This window comes from Zootoca vivipara, chromosome 1 (genome assembly GCF_965207765.1).
Source record: "Zootoca vivipara chromosome 1, rZooViv2.hap1.1, whole genome shotgun sequence".
In the NCBI taxonomy this organism is placed as follows: Eukaryota; Metazoa; Chordata; class Lepidosauria; order Squamata; family Lacertidae; genus Zootoca; species Zootoca vivipara.
The window spans coordinates 37,438,946-37,456,103 of NC_142582.1; the positions used below are offsets into that span (position 1 = coordinate 37,438,946).

Genomic DNA, 17,158 nt, shown 5'->3' on the forward strand with positions numbered 1-17,158 from the left:
AGGCTGTAGCCATGTCAGAGTGTTGTGTTAAACATTCAGTGGTGGTAGGCAGCAAACTATTCAGATGTGCTGTGAAAATTACTGTGGACCCAAGGAAGTAATAGCTTTTTGCTTCTGGGATGCAAAATAAATCCAGTAGTACCCAGTAGATGTTACTGGAACTGCTGCTAGGAGTCATCCTACCTCTCAGGGAAAAATGAGTTTTCTACAATAATTTATCTTGCCTAGGCAATAGCTACTAAAAATCTAGACACTTAAGGGGGGGAAAATACTACAGGGAAGTTTTCTACGGAGTATTCAGTGACCTAGATATAACACCCAAAGGTAGACACGATGGGAAGAATATTTTAGATAATTTAAAAGATAAATGATTTCCAGCCTTGCTGATTCATACATTCCATCAATCTAGAGTATGTTAAGCACTCCAAATCCAGATGATATATTTAGCAAGCAATGTAGCTCAGCAACAGAAGACCCATGAATCCCAAGCTATAAAACCACTAGGGAGAGGCCCGTGTTGCAAGCCATGAATAATATTTGCATTCAATCACAACATCTACCGCAGATTACATCCCTTTTCTAACAAGGCCCTGCTGTTTTCCCCTCCCCCCCAACTCCACTTAACCCTTCCTGGGTTTTAATAGAGAAGACTAACAACCCAACTACTAAGTATCTAAACAGAGGAAAATGGCTTTGGGTGTAAGTGTGAGAGAATTTTGTAATCATTTAAATGTAGGTGATCGGGTAATTACATTGCTATGTAACTATGCATTCTAAATAAAGAGAGCAGCCTTTTCACAATGAATGCTAGTTTGGTGGCAACCACAGGATAAAGCTTAGATATTCTTTACAGCTTTGTTGAATGCTTTTCTTGAACACCACAAGATGTACAGTCATACCTCAGGTTAAGCTTCAGGTGGAGAACTTTCAGGTTAAATACTCTGCGGACCTGGAGGTGTTTACTTCCGGGTTCCGCTGCACGTGCATGCGGAGAAGTGATCTATCGGCGCTTCACGCACGTGCACTATCACTGCTCGGGTTAAATACTTTTGGGGCTGCGAATGGCATCCCTGAACCAATTAAGTACTTAACCTGAGGTGCCACTGTAAATGTTAATTTTTTAATCTACAATACTGTCTTATTTATTTTATAGTACAGTACATTGATTATTGCCTTCATTTTATGGATCAATGGTCTTGCTAGTCAGTAAAATTCGTGTTAAATTGCTGTTTTAGAGGGTGGTTTTTCCATCATCTGAAACGGATTAATCCACTTTCCATTACTTTCAATGGGAAAGTTCGCTTCAGGTTAAGTACGCTTCAGGTTAAGTACAGACTTCCAGAACCAATTAAGTACTTAACCTGAGGTACCACTGTACTGATAGTAGCCAAGCTTAGATGGTTTTAAAATGGGATTAGATTCACATTGGACAGTCTGTCCAAATGCTTGGTTTGGCCTACTATTCAGGCCCCTGAGAACTCGGGTTATTGCTGAAATTTGACATTTAATAGCAACCCCCCCCCCATGGATGACATTTTGGATTATGCCCATCTGTGAAGTTTATGGGACTTTGTCCCAGCAGTTCCAGCCAGCTATGGATATTTGGTTGTCTTTCTATTCTGCCAAACCACCTCAAATGTGGAAGATCTGACTTATCAATATTTGCTCAAAATATGTTGTAAATATACTTTTGTTACATATCACTAAAAAAAGATTGCCACCACAATATCTTTCACAAAACAATCTGCTTAGTACATCATGAATACTATAATAGCCAAGTATTAGATTTATAGGCATAGAATGAACAGACACAATAATTATTCAAAGGTGAAAACAAATCTATCTTTATTTTTAAAATTATTTACATGGAATATATATTCATAATACATGACTAGATGTTCTTCAGATGTTTCAATGTTTACTTCATTTGCACTTTTTTTTTAAAAAAAAGGAAGCTGCTATATTCACTTCGCTGAGTAAAACCCAGATGTCCTTTTCATTACTCTGTCCAAGTTAGCTCTCCAATAATATCTTCTTCTGAAGAAGTGTGCATGCACACGAAAGCTCATACCAAAATAAAAACTTAGTTGGTCTTTAAGGTGCTACTGAAGGAATTTTTTTTATTTTACTCCAATAATATGTTAGAGAACAAGATGTGGGCTTCTCTCTCTGGTCAGGAACTCAGTGGGAGCATATAGAGTCTCACAGCTGTCACACCAGCTGTCACACCAGGTTCTTCCGGTAAAGTGCCTTCTGGTCAGGAATGTGATAATCAGGAGGCACCCACACAGTCTTGTGGTGTGGTGTAGTGGTTAAGAGCGGTAGACTTGTAATTTGGGGAAGCGGGTTCGCGTCTCCCCTCCTCCACATGCATGCAGCTGCTGGGTGACCTTGGGCTAGTCACACTTCTCTGAAGTCTCTCAGCCCCACCCACCTCACAGGGTGTTTGTTGTGGGGAAGGAGGGGAAAAGAGAATGCTAGCCGCTTTGAGACTCCTCCGGGTAGTGATAAAGCGGGATATCAAATCCAAACTACTACTCTTCTTCTTCTTCTTCTTCTTCTTCTTCTTCTTCTTCTTCTTCTTCTTCTTCTTCTTCTTCTTCTTCTTCTTCTCTCTTGAAGTCTTCTTGCTACCTGAGGCCAGCTGCCTTCCACTGTCACTGTGGCCAGAGGTTATTCTGGAAAACCACCTCTAGTGCCGCCTTCTCCTTGCTAGCCCTCACAGCTTATCCAGTCTCCTACTTAAGCTGCGCTGTTTAACTGCTCAGGCTCTTCCCTGCCTAAATTGCTTCAATTGACCATACTGACTTTGGACAGTGTAGTGACTGCCCTTTTATATGATCTCAGTCAGGGAACCTCTGACCAGTGGCTAACTGGCCTCTCAAAACCTAAGCTTTTATGTTTTCCTACCCCGTATATAAACTGACAGACCTAACTGTGAAGCACTAAGACCTATGACAGCTTCTTTCATGACTTTAGCAACATAAATGACAACAGCCCACAATAAGTTTAGTATACAGATTAAACAGTTGGGCTTCCTGTAAATGGAAGTTTTTAACCTCTCACTGTTTACCAGTTCATAATCAGAACAATACATATTTTTTAAAAAAATCTACATAGTGGATTAACAGTGTTTTACCTCAGACTTTAATTCTCTATACCATCCATTGCACACAATGGAACAATGTGTGTAAAGTGCTCTGAACACTTGGTAGTGCTGTACAAATGTCAGGTATCAACAATGACTAAAATGTTTCTTACATTGTTCCAAAATACACCCTAGAAGACTTCTGCATGTTGTTTAGAACATAAGATCAGCAAACAATCATTAAAAGTCACCAGTCTATAAAAAAAATCAACATCCAGTACAATACTAAATTTAGTTGAGCTATATTTAACCAATATAAATATACCTAGGGACATTACAATAGTTCAGTGACATGTTTTGAATGCAGAAGATACCAGTTTCAGTTCTTGGTGTCTCCTGTTAGAAGAATCAGGTAGTGGGTTATGTAAAAGATCTTTGCTAGAGATCCGGGAAAAATACTAGCAAAGTAAGATAACACTGGGCTAGATTGGAAAATAGTCCTGCCTGCCATAAGGAGCATGCCCTGTTATAAGGAAACCTCCTATATTCCTAAGCTCCTAATACACACACACACACACACACACACACACACACACACTATACACAGAGATCTAATCATTTGAAAATAACTCTGAAATCATGCAGAATTGCCTAAAGAAAAGTGTTATACTTATGTGATATTAAAAGGCATCTATTATTTCTTTTGAAGCAATTGCAATTTAGAAAAAGAAATCCTGATTTTCATCACATGTTAAATAAATGTCACTTTTATGTATTTATAGCTGGAAATAATGTGGTTGCAATTTTAGGCCATTTACTGCTTGGGAGTTAAATGAAAGACAGAATTATTTGCAAAATATTTAAATTTGAGCCATTTTTCCTTTGAAGAAATGACATAGGTTTTCTTTTGAAAAAAATATTATGAATTTCTTCTGCCGTCTGTTCTTATACATCTTAATACTCTCACGTAGCCTAACAAACTAGATCAGACCTCGCTAGTTGTAGCTCATCCATATATACCAATATTGCACTGTTTCAGCCATGAGGAAAAGTCTGACAGTCCTAGAGACATCGGATAACAATGGCATTTTTTTATTATTATCATTTCTCTGTCTTTGTGGGAGTATTGGAAGGGGAGCATGCCTGAAATAAAACACACTATTAGGATCCTATTTCTTGAAAAGCAAATATGCCGGTATGGTAGGTCCCCAAAATCCATACAATAAAGGCTAGAGAGATAGCAGCGATGCCAAAGCCCCACTCCCTTGTATTGTGGAGCACTTGCCCCACCCTATATGGTTTACTATACACAGTCAAGCAGGCTTCTCATCTCCAAACAACCCTACAGCACATGGAGCATGGGAGTGAGGTCATTAATGAATATGAACAGTTCTCCTGGGTCATACCAAAGACCCAGCTAGTCCAGCATCATGTTCTCATGCTGGTCCACCAGACACGCATGGGAAGCCTTATAGCAGGAGCAGTGCGCCACAGTGCACTCCCCACTTGCATATTTGTCAATGGTCCTGATTGGATTGGGACATTCTGGAATTATGGAAGCCATACCTGTTCTGCTTGGATCCCGGGATGTTCTCTTTGGGCTCCTGTGAGAATGCAGTCCCCAAAAGAGTCACTAGCTCAGGATTGTGCTGGCTCCTTCATGCCTTTCTTTGTTGCCTCCCCACAGCAGCTGTGGCTGGAGCTGCGACAGCGGTACCAACAGCGCAGATGCCTCTCCTTGCCTGCCTGCCTCACTGATGCTTGCCCACCCCAAAACACACCAAGTGCTACTTCTGGCTCTTCCTCCTCCAGTATAGAGATGTGGAAGGATGTCGAGCAAACCTCTCCTAGCACTTTCAGTCTCCAATTGAAAAATTGGCTTTCTGCTCTCTGCCCTGATTCACTGGCCCAAAGGAGGGCTCGCGGGAGTAGGTGGGTGCAGAGATACCAAACAAGGATGTTAAAAATGACAGTGTTCAGTTTGAATGCTTTATTAAAGAAAGGTGTAGACTTACAGCAAACACAGGATGGACACTGCAGGAAGGAGGTGGCTTGTTGGCACCCAAGCAAACAGGCCTACATTTTTTACATACAAAGCAACAGGACTTCCTTGGCCAGGACTTCCTATTGCTTCACCTGACCAGATGAGTTCATAGGTGGCAGCACCCAAAGCCCACTGGTAAGGATAGTATCAAAAACAAGCCAATTAACTTATATCAAAGCAAGTGAATATTAAATATATATGTGCTCATGATTACAACAACTAGCAATTAATTGTGGGGTTATCTTGACTACCAAGATGGCATTTGCAGGGGTTCCAGAACAATTCCCCTTTGGTTCAACACACACTCTCAGTGAAAAGCTGTGCATCAGAGAAGGGAGCAGCGATTCATCGCTGAGTGCCTAAGAGCCAGAGCAGTGCCTTTCCATGCCGTAGAGATTCAGAGTCTTCAATTGTTTACCAGAAGTTTAGGTTGTATTGTCACTCTACACCTTTCCCTATATTTATGTCTCTACTTGCCCCACATCCACCAATCAGTGCACTGCTGTCTGTCCCCACCCCCACTCTTTCGACATGCTGACAAAACTCCAGGAGCGCAGCCCCTAAATATGAGCACCTCAATTTCCCCTGCAGCATGCTGGAGGATATGCACAACAGCAGAACATAGCCATCATAGCTAGAAGCAATTGATAGCCTTATCCTTTACAAATGTGACCATCCCTACCTTTTGTGGGAGCCCAACAGGTGGCTTGTATGGTCCAGTTCCCTTTCCATGCTGTCTTAATTTCATGTATAGAATAATGCCTTACGGGACTAAACTGATCTGTTTCTTCTCATTTTGTTTTTGCACTTAATCAATACACCAAATCAGTCCCTTGCCAAATGCGCCTAATTTATATGTTTACAAATGTACAAAGAAAAATAATATAGCTAAAGACCTGAATGCCTTGGCTTTCTTCCCACTTTATCTGGCTAGTGATTTTGAAAGCTAGCTGGCTACTGTGCGCATTAAGGTAATGAAATTCAAAATGAAAATAATTTTGATGGATTGCTCTGTCTTTAGAGAACACCCTTCTGAGTAATTTCATAATTATCCAGATAATGGGAACATTATCTACCTGTTGTACCTTTAATGTAACATATATATGTGTATGTGCATTTATCTGTAAAAAGTCCAATATTCTACTTATGCTGTCATAAAAAGGAAGTTCACGGCTATTTTTTCCTTAATGTGAAAAATAGCGTTCAGGATACTATGGAAACACTTTAATATGAGCAAGGTAGCTGTGTATGTGTCCATTACCCTCACTCCCAGCGTCCATACATTTCAATGTTTCTGCAAGTTGTTTGCATGCTGGCTTCCAGCGTGTTTAGGAACTGAACAGGTTAGGTACATTTGAGTGTGTTTAGCCTTAGACTTGGATCTTGGGAAGCAGATGTGTAAGGAAGCTGGGGGAAACTGACTTCACTGTCCTCTGCACCCCAGCAGACTCTCAGCCCATTACACAGGCTCTCCTAAAGGTCACGAGGCTATGAGGAGGACTGATAGAGAAAAGCGGGAATCCCAGAAAATAATAAGAAAGTAACAATGATATTCAGAAGCTCCACCTGCACAGGTTGCCTGTAGTCAGTTTTGAGGAATTCCATTCCCTCGCAGCAACCTATGTCACAGCCCCCCCCCCAATCCATTGAGGTCTTCTGACCCTCGAAGGAGCCTTTTTGTGCAGCTGTGTGAGCTACTAGGAGGGTGGGGAGGACGTTTTTCTGGATCCAACCTCCTGTTCAGAGATTCTGAAGAATGAGCACATTGTGTTTGGGAAAGAGGACAGTAGGTACAATCCTGATTCATAAATTCACACATAAATTTACTGGAAGCTTCAGCTAGTGTTCTTTGACATCTCTTACAGATTTCCACAGCTATTCTTTCCATAGTTTCACATCCTGGCCATAAGAATCAAATCATTTTTTAAGTTTTAATTATCACTGATGCATCCTTGAAATATATTAGCAACAATAATCTTAGTATTCTATATCCTAAAATTCTATTGCATCATCTACATGTTTTATTTTCCTTTGTTACCTTGCAATCTCACCTTAAATGGTACTTTGACTGCTGGCACTATTTCTATTAAAGTCATGAATGTATGTAATTCTGTGCTGTCATCACATATTTCACAAACAAATATTATCTTCTAATTAGAGTTGAAACAAATATTTACATTTTTGATTCTGGCAGACATCAGACATGAAATCACATAAGCTGTCCACTGTGAAATACTAAATACCACTGAATGTCAGCTGTCAAGAACAGTCAAATATTAATTACTACTGTAATACAGAATGCCTTTGCATCCCATGTCAGCTTTCAAAAACTGTAAAATAGCAATCAGCTGCATAACTTGTGACCAACCAAAGTCCAACATAGCCCAACAGACCTGTATGCAGTGGCGGAGCTTCATGCTCCAGCATGGCACCCAGGCAGGTGGGGAGGCAGCTGCGATGGCACCCCACCAGGATCCCGCTGCTGGGGGGCGGTGCGCTCCCCCCACACTCCTCTTCCTCCGCCAGTGCCTGTATGACAGCCCATCTGACTAGTAGGCCCAGTGGGCTATAGTCAGGGCAAAATCCAATGCTATGTAAGTGGACTTCTGCTCAGAGAATGGGACCTCCCATTCCTCTTCTCCTACAACCTGCTTCCAATCATGAACCATTGGATTCACTGTCAGCTTGGTCACATGGTGCTCAGGTTGTGTTTAGGACTATATAAATAGATGGACTTTCCAGAAGAACCTCAAGGGTACATCTTCATCTATAGTGGAACCTCGGGGTGTGACCGTGATCCGTGCGGGAGGCACATTCTCAACCTGCAGCGTTCGCAACCCACAACACTGCGTTTGCGCACGTGCGTGACACATTTCTGCGCATGTGCGAGCGCCGAAACCCAGAAGTAACCCATTCTGGTACTTCCAGGTTCGGCACGTCCGTAACCTGAAAACACGCAACCTGCAGTGTTCGCAACCCGAGGTATGACTGTATCTGATTTAGCAGGTCAGTTTGGGAGTTATAAGACTGGTATGATTTGGAAAGAAACCAGTTTTATTTATTTATTTTAATTTTAAACTTGCATCTCGTCTTAAGGAAACTGTACGAAAACTGCTCATCCCCATTTACATGAAGCCTACACCGACTTGGAAAGCAGCAGCATTGAACTCAGTGGAGCATAGTTCTGAGCAGACATGCTTAGTATTGCACTATTAGTAAATATAGAGACTGAGATGAGAAAGGAGATAGAATGCACAAAGCAGAGGTTAAGCAAAGAAAGCTTCACTTTAGGCTTCAATAGATTATTGGGGGGGGGGGAATTCTCAGTGGTACAGCATGCCACTGCTTAAAAAATAATAATTTTTGCTGTTCCAAATATGGAGGTTTCTCCCTTTTTGTTTAAAACTGACATACTCAATTTCTCCCACCCTTCTCTCAAATTGCCTCCAAAACTTTCATGCTAATTTCAGGGGCTGCAGAAAGCTGGAAAGACATACCAGGGAGGTTTCATGAGGAAACATGTCAACTTTCTTGTCTAAAAGATATGATATTGGGGGGGGGCAACAATCCTTTCTTTCATCTAGCTAATATTGTATTTGGTCTGGTTTGTAGGAATGAAGAAAAGGTCGTGATGTCCCAGCATCCTCCTCCAAATACTTACGGATAAGTTGTTTTATGGCACCATCCATGGGATGAACATTTTAGGACAAATCAGTGTGTGAAGAGTAGACAGCTGCAAAGACCCATATATATCACATATTTTGTCAGAAATTGGAGTACTCAGGGTATGCCCCCTGCTGTTATTAACTCCCCATCTGGCGTGTTTACATAACTGAAGGATACCACAGCAGTAGTAAGGGAACAGGTCTAATGGCTGTCATGTGCATGGTCAACAAACATAATCACCACCATGGCTATTTTATCATTGGCAGTTTTTACTGCTACTACTCTAAACGTTATTTAACTAGCATGAATAACCTAAGAACATTTAATTTTCTTCTAGGACATAAATGTACTTAATATCCTCTGAATTTAATGGTAGGCAGGCTACCACTCTCCACATCTGATTCAGAAATGATCCATGGAAATGGATTACTTCATTGTGAATTTGACAAGTGTCCAAAAATAATCATTGCTTTCTTCTTTTTACTGATTGTTTTCCAGTTGACAACGTGCATTTGTGATGTAATGTAATTCCAAGTACATGCAGGCCAATAGGCCTTCCAGCATTTTTCTCCTACTTGTGTAGGGGACATGAGGAGAGAAGAGTGGAATTGGGTGTCCTACCCAATCCTTCATAGTTACTTTAGGTTCAGCATATCCTGCTGCTTTTCAATGCAATGTTACACTCACCATAGCCCTGAATTCTGATTGCTTCCTCCTGCTAAATGCTTTATGTTGCCCTTTTCATAATGAAGTAGCTGGCACGGAGAGGGATATATCTAGTGCAGCATTTGGGGAATATCTTAAGCATTAAATGGATTAACTAGAATTAAATGCTATTTCCTCTCACATCTTATACAGTTCAGAAAAATATCCTCTGACTTGCACTCCACCTCATCATTGCTGCATGCCAGGACTGTGTTTGCTTTAATGATTGAAGCTTTCAAATTCTTCGATCTCATTTTATTCAAATGCAGCAATAAATGGATTTAAATGTCAATTACACTGTTCTGAAAGATTTTCATTTGAAAACCAAGGAATGATCTGGACTCTGAGACAAATAAATAAGTCCTTTAATATGACATGGGTAAATAGATTGCTCTCACTTAATACAACCTCTTTTGCTATAAAATAACTCATGATTTTAGCACCATTCACTTGGCAGCAATGAAGTCTTTGCAACAGTGTTTGCCACCATTTTTATTCCAACTAAACTTTTAAAAACATCTCACTGGTAAACTACCAGTGAATGCTTGCGCGCGCGCACACACACACACACACTCTACATGGAGATGTGCTGAGAAATCTTTGAGATTTGGAGAACAAATATATGTCCATTTTTAACTAGAGTTACTTGGAATTAAATCCCATTAAGTGCCTGGAAACTAATTCTGGATGTCATTAGGATTGCAATTGCATCCTAATCCGTGTCTGCCTGGTTCATATACTGGTTCCTGTGGTCATCACACACAATTGTTTTATATTTTAACTGAAATAAAAAATAAAAAATGATAATGCACACAACAACAACAATGAAACAGCATTTTATTCATTTTAGGACCAATGAAGGTTCTGGAGATGGGTATAGCCTGAAGAGGGTGCTAAGCACTGGATAGAGACCTAGACTGGAGGGCTACATTTGACCCCTTGGGCTTGAGGTTCTTCACCCTTGCTCAACACCAAAATTATAAGCAGTTTAAGTTTCTTGAGAAATAAAGATAAATGGAAAATGGATGTAGTTAAGAGGTAAAAGGTAAAGGTCCAGTCGCGACTCTGGGGTTGCGGCGCTCATCTCGCTCTATAGGCCAAGGGACCTATATGTATGCAGATAGCTTCCAGGTCCTATGGCCAGCATGACTAAGCTGCTTTCCTTCCTCTGAATTTCTTCATTGACACAGAATCTGAACACAGAATCTGAATGATCTGTGAACCATTTAAGGGGACTGAGTGAATTAGTTGGCATGATCACAGTCACATTGGAAGCCACCTTTTAAATAGATGCCATGTACATGCAAAGTTTGTCTTGTGAATTTGAAAAGTACATTGAGGTGATTAATAATATCATCATTTATCTGTTTTAGACTCTTAAGCAGTAGCAGCTGCCAGGACATTGTCCTGTTAACTTCTGTGTAGTTCCTTCCTTATTTCAGATATTGTGATATATTGATATATCATGATATTTAGCTGGTGATATACTGCACTATTGAAAACCAGTTATTGCCCAGCCCTAGTATAAACCTTTTATCATATGTACTTGACTAGAAGCATGCACTTCACACACACACACACACACACACACACACACACACACACGAGCCCTTATAGCAGGCATGTCAAACCTGCGGCCCTTCAGATGTTTTGGCCTACAATTCCCATGATCCCTAGCTAGCAGGACCAGTGGTTGGGGAAGATGGGAATTGTAGTCCAAAACATCTGGAGGGCCACAGGTTTGACATGCCTGCCTTATAGAGTCCTTTGTAGGTTCTCCATTGGTAGGAGAAAATAACAGAGGCCAACCAGATACTATTGAGAAGCAAAGCAGTTAGTAAGCCTGATTTTTATTAAAGCTGTTGCAACAGGGTGCTCCCCTCACACGCAGGAGAGAACAGGAGGACCCCGAACCATATGTGCTTGCCCTTATTATATAGCCATTTTGAAATTCCCTGCCCTGGAGCTCAACTCAAGACCACCCTTCCATACATCATACATACATCACAGAAGGGGTGTAGCCCAAGACCACCCCCCCCACAAACATCATACCTACATCACAGAAATCTGAGTACGTTGTTTATCTCCTTTCTGCCAGGTTATCTGATAATGCCTTATCTGATTGCCTTTTCTGGTAGTCTGGCCATTCCTTTGAGATGTCCTTTGAGATTGTCAAAGACAATGGGACATGAGACGATGGGAAGGTTCCCTCACCCCCTCCCTCCTTGCAGAGAAACATTTGGTCAGTTTGGGAGTCAAAATGGTTTTAGGACTGTCTTCCTGTGCTGCTTCAGACATGTGGTTTATATATTTATTTATGTATGTGTTTGCTTGGTACATTTATGAACATTTATTATATATATATAAGACCTTAGATTTTTTATTACACACACACACACACACACAGAGAGAGAGAGAGAGAGAGAGAGAGAGAGAGAGAGAGAGAGAGAGATTCATATGTGGAGTGTTGAGCACCAGTGCATATAAAAGCATCGCTTCTGTTATTGTTGAGTGCCCATACCATGTCATTTTCTCTTTGATCATTTTGTTGACTTGTTCAGTCTTCTTGGTTTCCCCCTATTATTTTTTTAAAAGCCTGGTTATAGATTCTCTGTGTCACAAAAGAAATTCAGAGGGGAAACCCAGAGAAGCAGTTAATAATGAGGCGAAGAGAGATAAATGGAGAGATGGGACAATATCTTACACTCTTGTAGCAAGACTCCTTAGCTAATATAATTTTTCTATACTCTCCCGACAATTTAGATAAGGCATATGTGGTGTTGGTGGTGTATGTTTGTAGTTTAAAGTAATGAACCACAGAGCACAATATGTCAGAGAAATGTTTTTTTGCAGTCATTTTTCTAAATGAAGGATGGGCTATTCAGAATGTGCTACTGAATGTTAATGATACGAAAGCTATACAAATTGAAAATTTATTGAATTGTCTTAATAATGAGATGCATTCTTAAAATTATAGAGTACATTGTAAAGCTGTGACAAGAAAATAAGAAGCCAAGTGGGGGAAATATTCAGCGTGGCCAGTCTGAGCTGCTCATAATGATCCAATGGTAGAGAAATGCTCAAGTGGAAGTATAGGTTTAATTGTGAACAGGACTGCTAAAGCATCCATCTATTGAGGCATTTCATTGTATCAATATCTAAATATTTATCTAAAGCAGAAGAAATGAGAGAGTTTCAGTCATTTGGTACCCACTGGTCTATTCTCCACTGGCATCAGTTTGATCAGACATCAGCTGTCAATCACACCATTTACACCTACCACCCAGTGGAAGGATATCCAAGCTTACATATGGTAGATAGGCAATGGATAGGGGTGTTCCTAAACCATTTATGGCTTTAAAGGTAAAAGCCAATGCTTTGAATTGTGCTCACAAACAGAACATAAGGAGGGAGCCAATAAATAATGTCCAATAGCTGAGTCACGTGCTCCAGTAAACACACCCCGGCCCAAATTCTGGCTGCAGGATTTTGTTCCAGCTGTGTTTCCAAACACTTTTCAACTGTGATTTCCAAAAACTTTTCCAAACACTCATGTCAAGCCTGTTGTAATAATTTAGCCTGGTTGTCACCAAAGCATGTAATAATGTTTCCAGTCATACAGAAGCACTTTGTCCACGTTCCTGACCTACAGTTTTCAGACCCAGTAATGCTGAAAACTAAGATAGGAAGAAAAGCAGGTTTGGGATTCCTTGCAAGTAGATAACATGAGTAATGGTACCCCAATTTACAATTATAAAGTCAATGTTTCAATGCAGGTGGATCCCCCAGCACTAAACGCTGCTCTCCAATAAGCACACTATATTTATTTATTTATTAAGTTTCTATACTGCCCTTCATCTGAGGATCATAGTATAAATATAAAATACAATATAAAAACACAGATACATGTTATAACACCAAACAAAACAATACCTCCCCCCACAATTTAAATTGTTTAAGTAGCCAAAGGTCTTCTCTGCAGCACACTTCCCATAATTAATCAACCATGTGGCACTGGCGCTTCCCTTTGATTTTGTTTTAAGACATTGGTGTTCTCCATAATACCGAGCATGCAAGTTGGCAAATACTCATTCTGCTTGCTTATTTCCATAGATGCACGACACTTTAAGAAAGGAATAAATAAATAAATAAAAATATATAGTTTGGTACTGCATATGCAAAACACTTTGTGGGGAGGAATATAAAGTCAAATTTGACCTTGAACACTGGTCAAATCCAATATTTAATTACTTGGTAGGTTAAATAAGCAAAATGAATAGGTCTAAGCAGCTCCACCTCTGCATATAGATTTATGGCATATAGATTTTAAAGTATTGATTGATTGCATGAAATACGATTTGAAGATATGAACCATGACCTTAGACAAACCTCACAGTTTCAACCTTTCTTTGTTAAGACAAAAAGTGCCACTTTAAAAAATAAATAGATAATGCTGCCCTGATTCTAATTTCTATTAACGAAACCTACTTTCTTCTCAGGGGTTGGTAAATTATGTAGTGCTTCAAATTAGAAATAATGTGATTATCCTGCCGGCAAAAGTACAGTTCAGAATTAAATGGAAGACGAAAAGGGAAATTTATTCCAACACTAGCAGTTTTCAACAGACATCTCCATGATATGATTACCACTACATTTTATTCATCAGTTCAAAATCTCACCAGGCAATCTCTATAGCGCACACAGTGGAGAAGACCCGACTGCACGATGAATATTCCCAAACATCTCCATTTTGTGGTGCATTAATGCTATAAGCTGCCACCTATGGTTATAGGGAAACGTATAGATGTTTAAAACAAAATAACATACAAAGACTTTGGTAAGGAATCAGGACCGATATTCAACTGCTACTGCCCGCTGTCAGTAACACTGATGTAGGAGAAAATTTATTTCTGAATCCATTGTGGCACTAGGACCTCCATTGTCCTTGATTTCTGCAGGATGTGCTACTGGCTCACTGCAGTGTCGATTCTATGCATTAAATCAGGGAAAGTACTATGTTTGCAGAAGAGAGCTGGTGCATGGATAAGCCTGCCTTTGAATGGCAGCTGGATTTTATAAGGCTCTTCCAGTCTTGAAAGTCTATAGCCATATTCAGAAAGGGAGGGTGGTATTGATGGAAGCAGGCATCTCCCATGGAGAGGGGTGACAGTAAGAGTACATTAAGAAATAGCATGCATTTCTAGGTCTCAAAAAGGTGTTTATCATACATGCTGTTTTTGCAAACACATCAAAATCTGGCCCAGCGATAGAGCATCTGCATGCAAGCTGGTGGCTTCAGTCCCCAACATCTCCAGGAAGGGCTGAGAAAGACTCCTGTCTAAATCCTAGAGAGATGATTCCATTCAGTATTGACAATATTGGGCTACGGTGTTCTCACTGAGATTCCAATGGTCCTATGTAAAAGACCATCCTGACAATATCCTTTAAACAGTGTATTTATATAATTGTGATAATTTGAACTGATATGCAAAGCTGGAAGGTGCATTCCAGTATCTTTCTCAAGCCATTTTGCTGAGGTTCACCCTTTTCCACTCAAGTTTTTATTTTACTAATTAACACTCACATGTGTATTATAGAAAAGGGGGGAAAGTCATACTGAGAAAGCAGTTGTTTTCCTGATAGAAATTCTCCCCCTTCCCAAGATGCTATTAAGTTAGATTGAAAGGGGTGACATACAAGAAAGAGACTGTATCACACCTACTTATTTCCCCCCTCAAAACCAACTGCAGCAGCTTCAGGAAGTATTTTGATAGGCAAAAGAGGAAAGGGTTACAATCTCTCCACAGCACCACTTCCCCAATCAAACCCACAAGAAATCCTGACCACATATCTCCCATGCCATGTCAAGGCCGTCCATGCCACTAGCAAATGTTAAATACTTCCTGTTACTGATCATAATTTCTTTCTTTTTAGTGTCAAGGTCCACCCAAAGTGTGACTGATGTACCAGTGAAAGTCCCTGGGGGTGTTAAGGTTTCTTCCACTCAAGATGACATAAAGAAATCAGATAATACTGATTCGAGGCTCTCACAAGTTCACATCTCCAAACCAGAAACAACTTTCCTTACAGCTCGATATCCTATCACTGTTGATATTCAACCACTAGCCAGTGAAAGAGTGGAACCTCGGCCTCAGGCATCATCTGTGAAGAAGCTGCTTTTGAATTCCAAACTGTTTCACAGACGCATTTCACTAGATGAAGCAAAAAATAGCACACAGAGCCGCCTTCTGCCCTATGAAACAACTCACCAAGGGGCATCCCAAATCTTATCACACTATAAGAGTCATGCGCAGTCACTTGCCAGAAGAAATGTTTCCACTCAACAGAAATTACTGGTCAATACAAGGCCACATGCTGATCTGCAGACTCATACCTCATTTGATGGACAGCCTTATGAGAAAAACTCTCTTGGGACTTCACACACTAGATCTGCTCTTGGTTTTAAAGCAGGCCGCCCAGGTACTTCTGTTTTAGCAACACCATTGGCCTCATCCCATCTGAAAGCTACATTTTCTGGTATAACCCCACAAGGCTCCATCCGCCCAGCAGGGGCTTCTACAAAAACAAGGGTCCCACTGTGGACATCTTTGGGCAGAAAGCCTCATGCCTCCCCAGCCAATCATTTGGGCCTTTCCACACCCATTAATAGGTTGCTACTTGAGAAGAAAGTCGCCTGTGCAGATACACCATGTTTCAGTGGTGTGCTTTGTGAGCCAACAAAGAGCAGGGAATTCAAATGTGGACCCTGTCCATTTGGATACAGCAGTGATGGAATTGAATGTCAAGGTAAGAGACGGGAAGGAAGTGGTGCCTGTGTTAATATTTCCATCATTGCAAGTGTTGGGTTGGTGTTTTACTTACATAACACATTTGCACTTACAATGTATAAGTATGTGAGCATACTAACTCGTATAGGTATATCTACTATGTGTATATACCTGGTCAGGAGTCTTAGTGTGCAAATGGGTTCACAATCTTTATTCCAATTAATGTATCAGGAATTGTGGTGGGATATAAGACAAAATATAGATAAAACAAATAATAAATAAACAAACTGTTGAGGTCAGAGTTGGTGAGGTAGACTCTGCCACATCCACAAAGACCACACTGCCTATTTTGCAGCAGGGAAGCTATGCAGATAATAAACTATGAGTAGGGGATAAAGGGTAAAATATAGCTTGTTGGATTGATGTGGCTGAGATATGCATGTTCAGTCACTGTTTCTTTATTCTAAGGAACAATGAAACTTCCCATGGGACATTTGTGCCAGTGGAAGGGGAGGCAGCTGGGTTGTTGTTGTTGTTTGCAGATTTCTGCTTCCTCCATATTTCCTGAAAAGGTGCTTTGGAGGTTGAGGAATTCTGAAACAGTGCAGAAGCTGGCACATGGAACAAGGGGAAGGGGGAGTTGGTGAAAAATTTCTCCCTGCCTTCCTTTACTGGGAGCCTACACTGGATTGGAATCCCTTCCATGAATGGAAGGAGCCCTTCCATTTGACAAAGGGCATGTCTGGGTCCAACATCCAATGGCTCCAACATCATATCTGGGTATTTTTGATTTTCAAGAATCATGGATCATGTGCTGATATACTAGCAAGTCACAGAGCACTCACTTAGGAGCAACTACTAGGAACA

General features: G+C 40.6%; 1 protein-coding gene across 1 annotated transcript in view; it reads left to right on the forward strand.

Annotated features, from left to right (window-relative positions):
• Positions 1-17,158, forward strand: part of LOC118083125 (von Willebrand factor D and EGF domain-containing protein-like) — a 197,977-nt gene that overhangs the window by 140,270 nt on the left and 40,549 nt on the right. Inside the window, exon 22 of the mRNA XM_088661848.1 lies at positions 15,438-16,310. Coding sequence (XP_088517974.1) covers positions 15,438-16,310 — 873 coding nt within the window. The remainder of the gene's footprint in view (positions 1-15,437; positions 16,311-17,158) is intronic.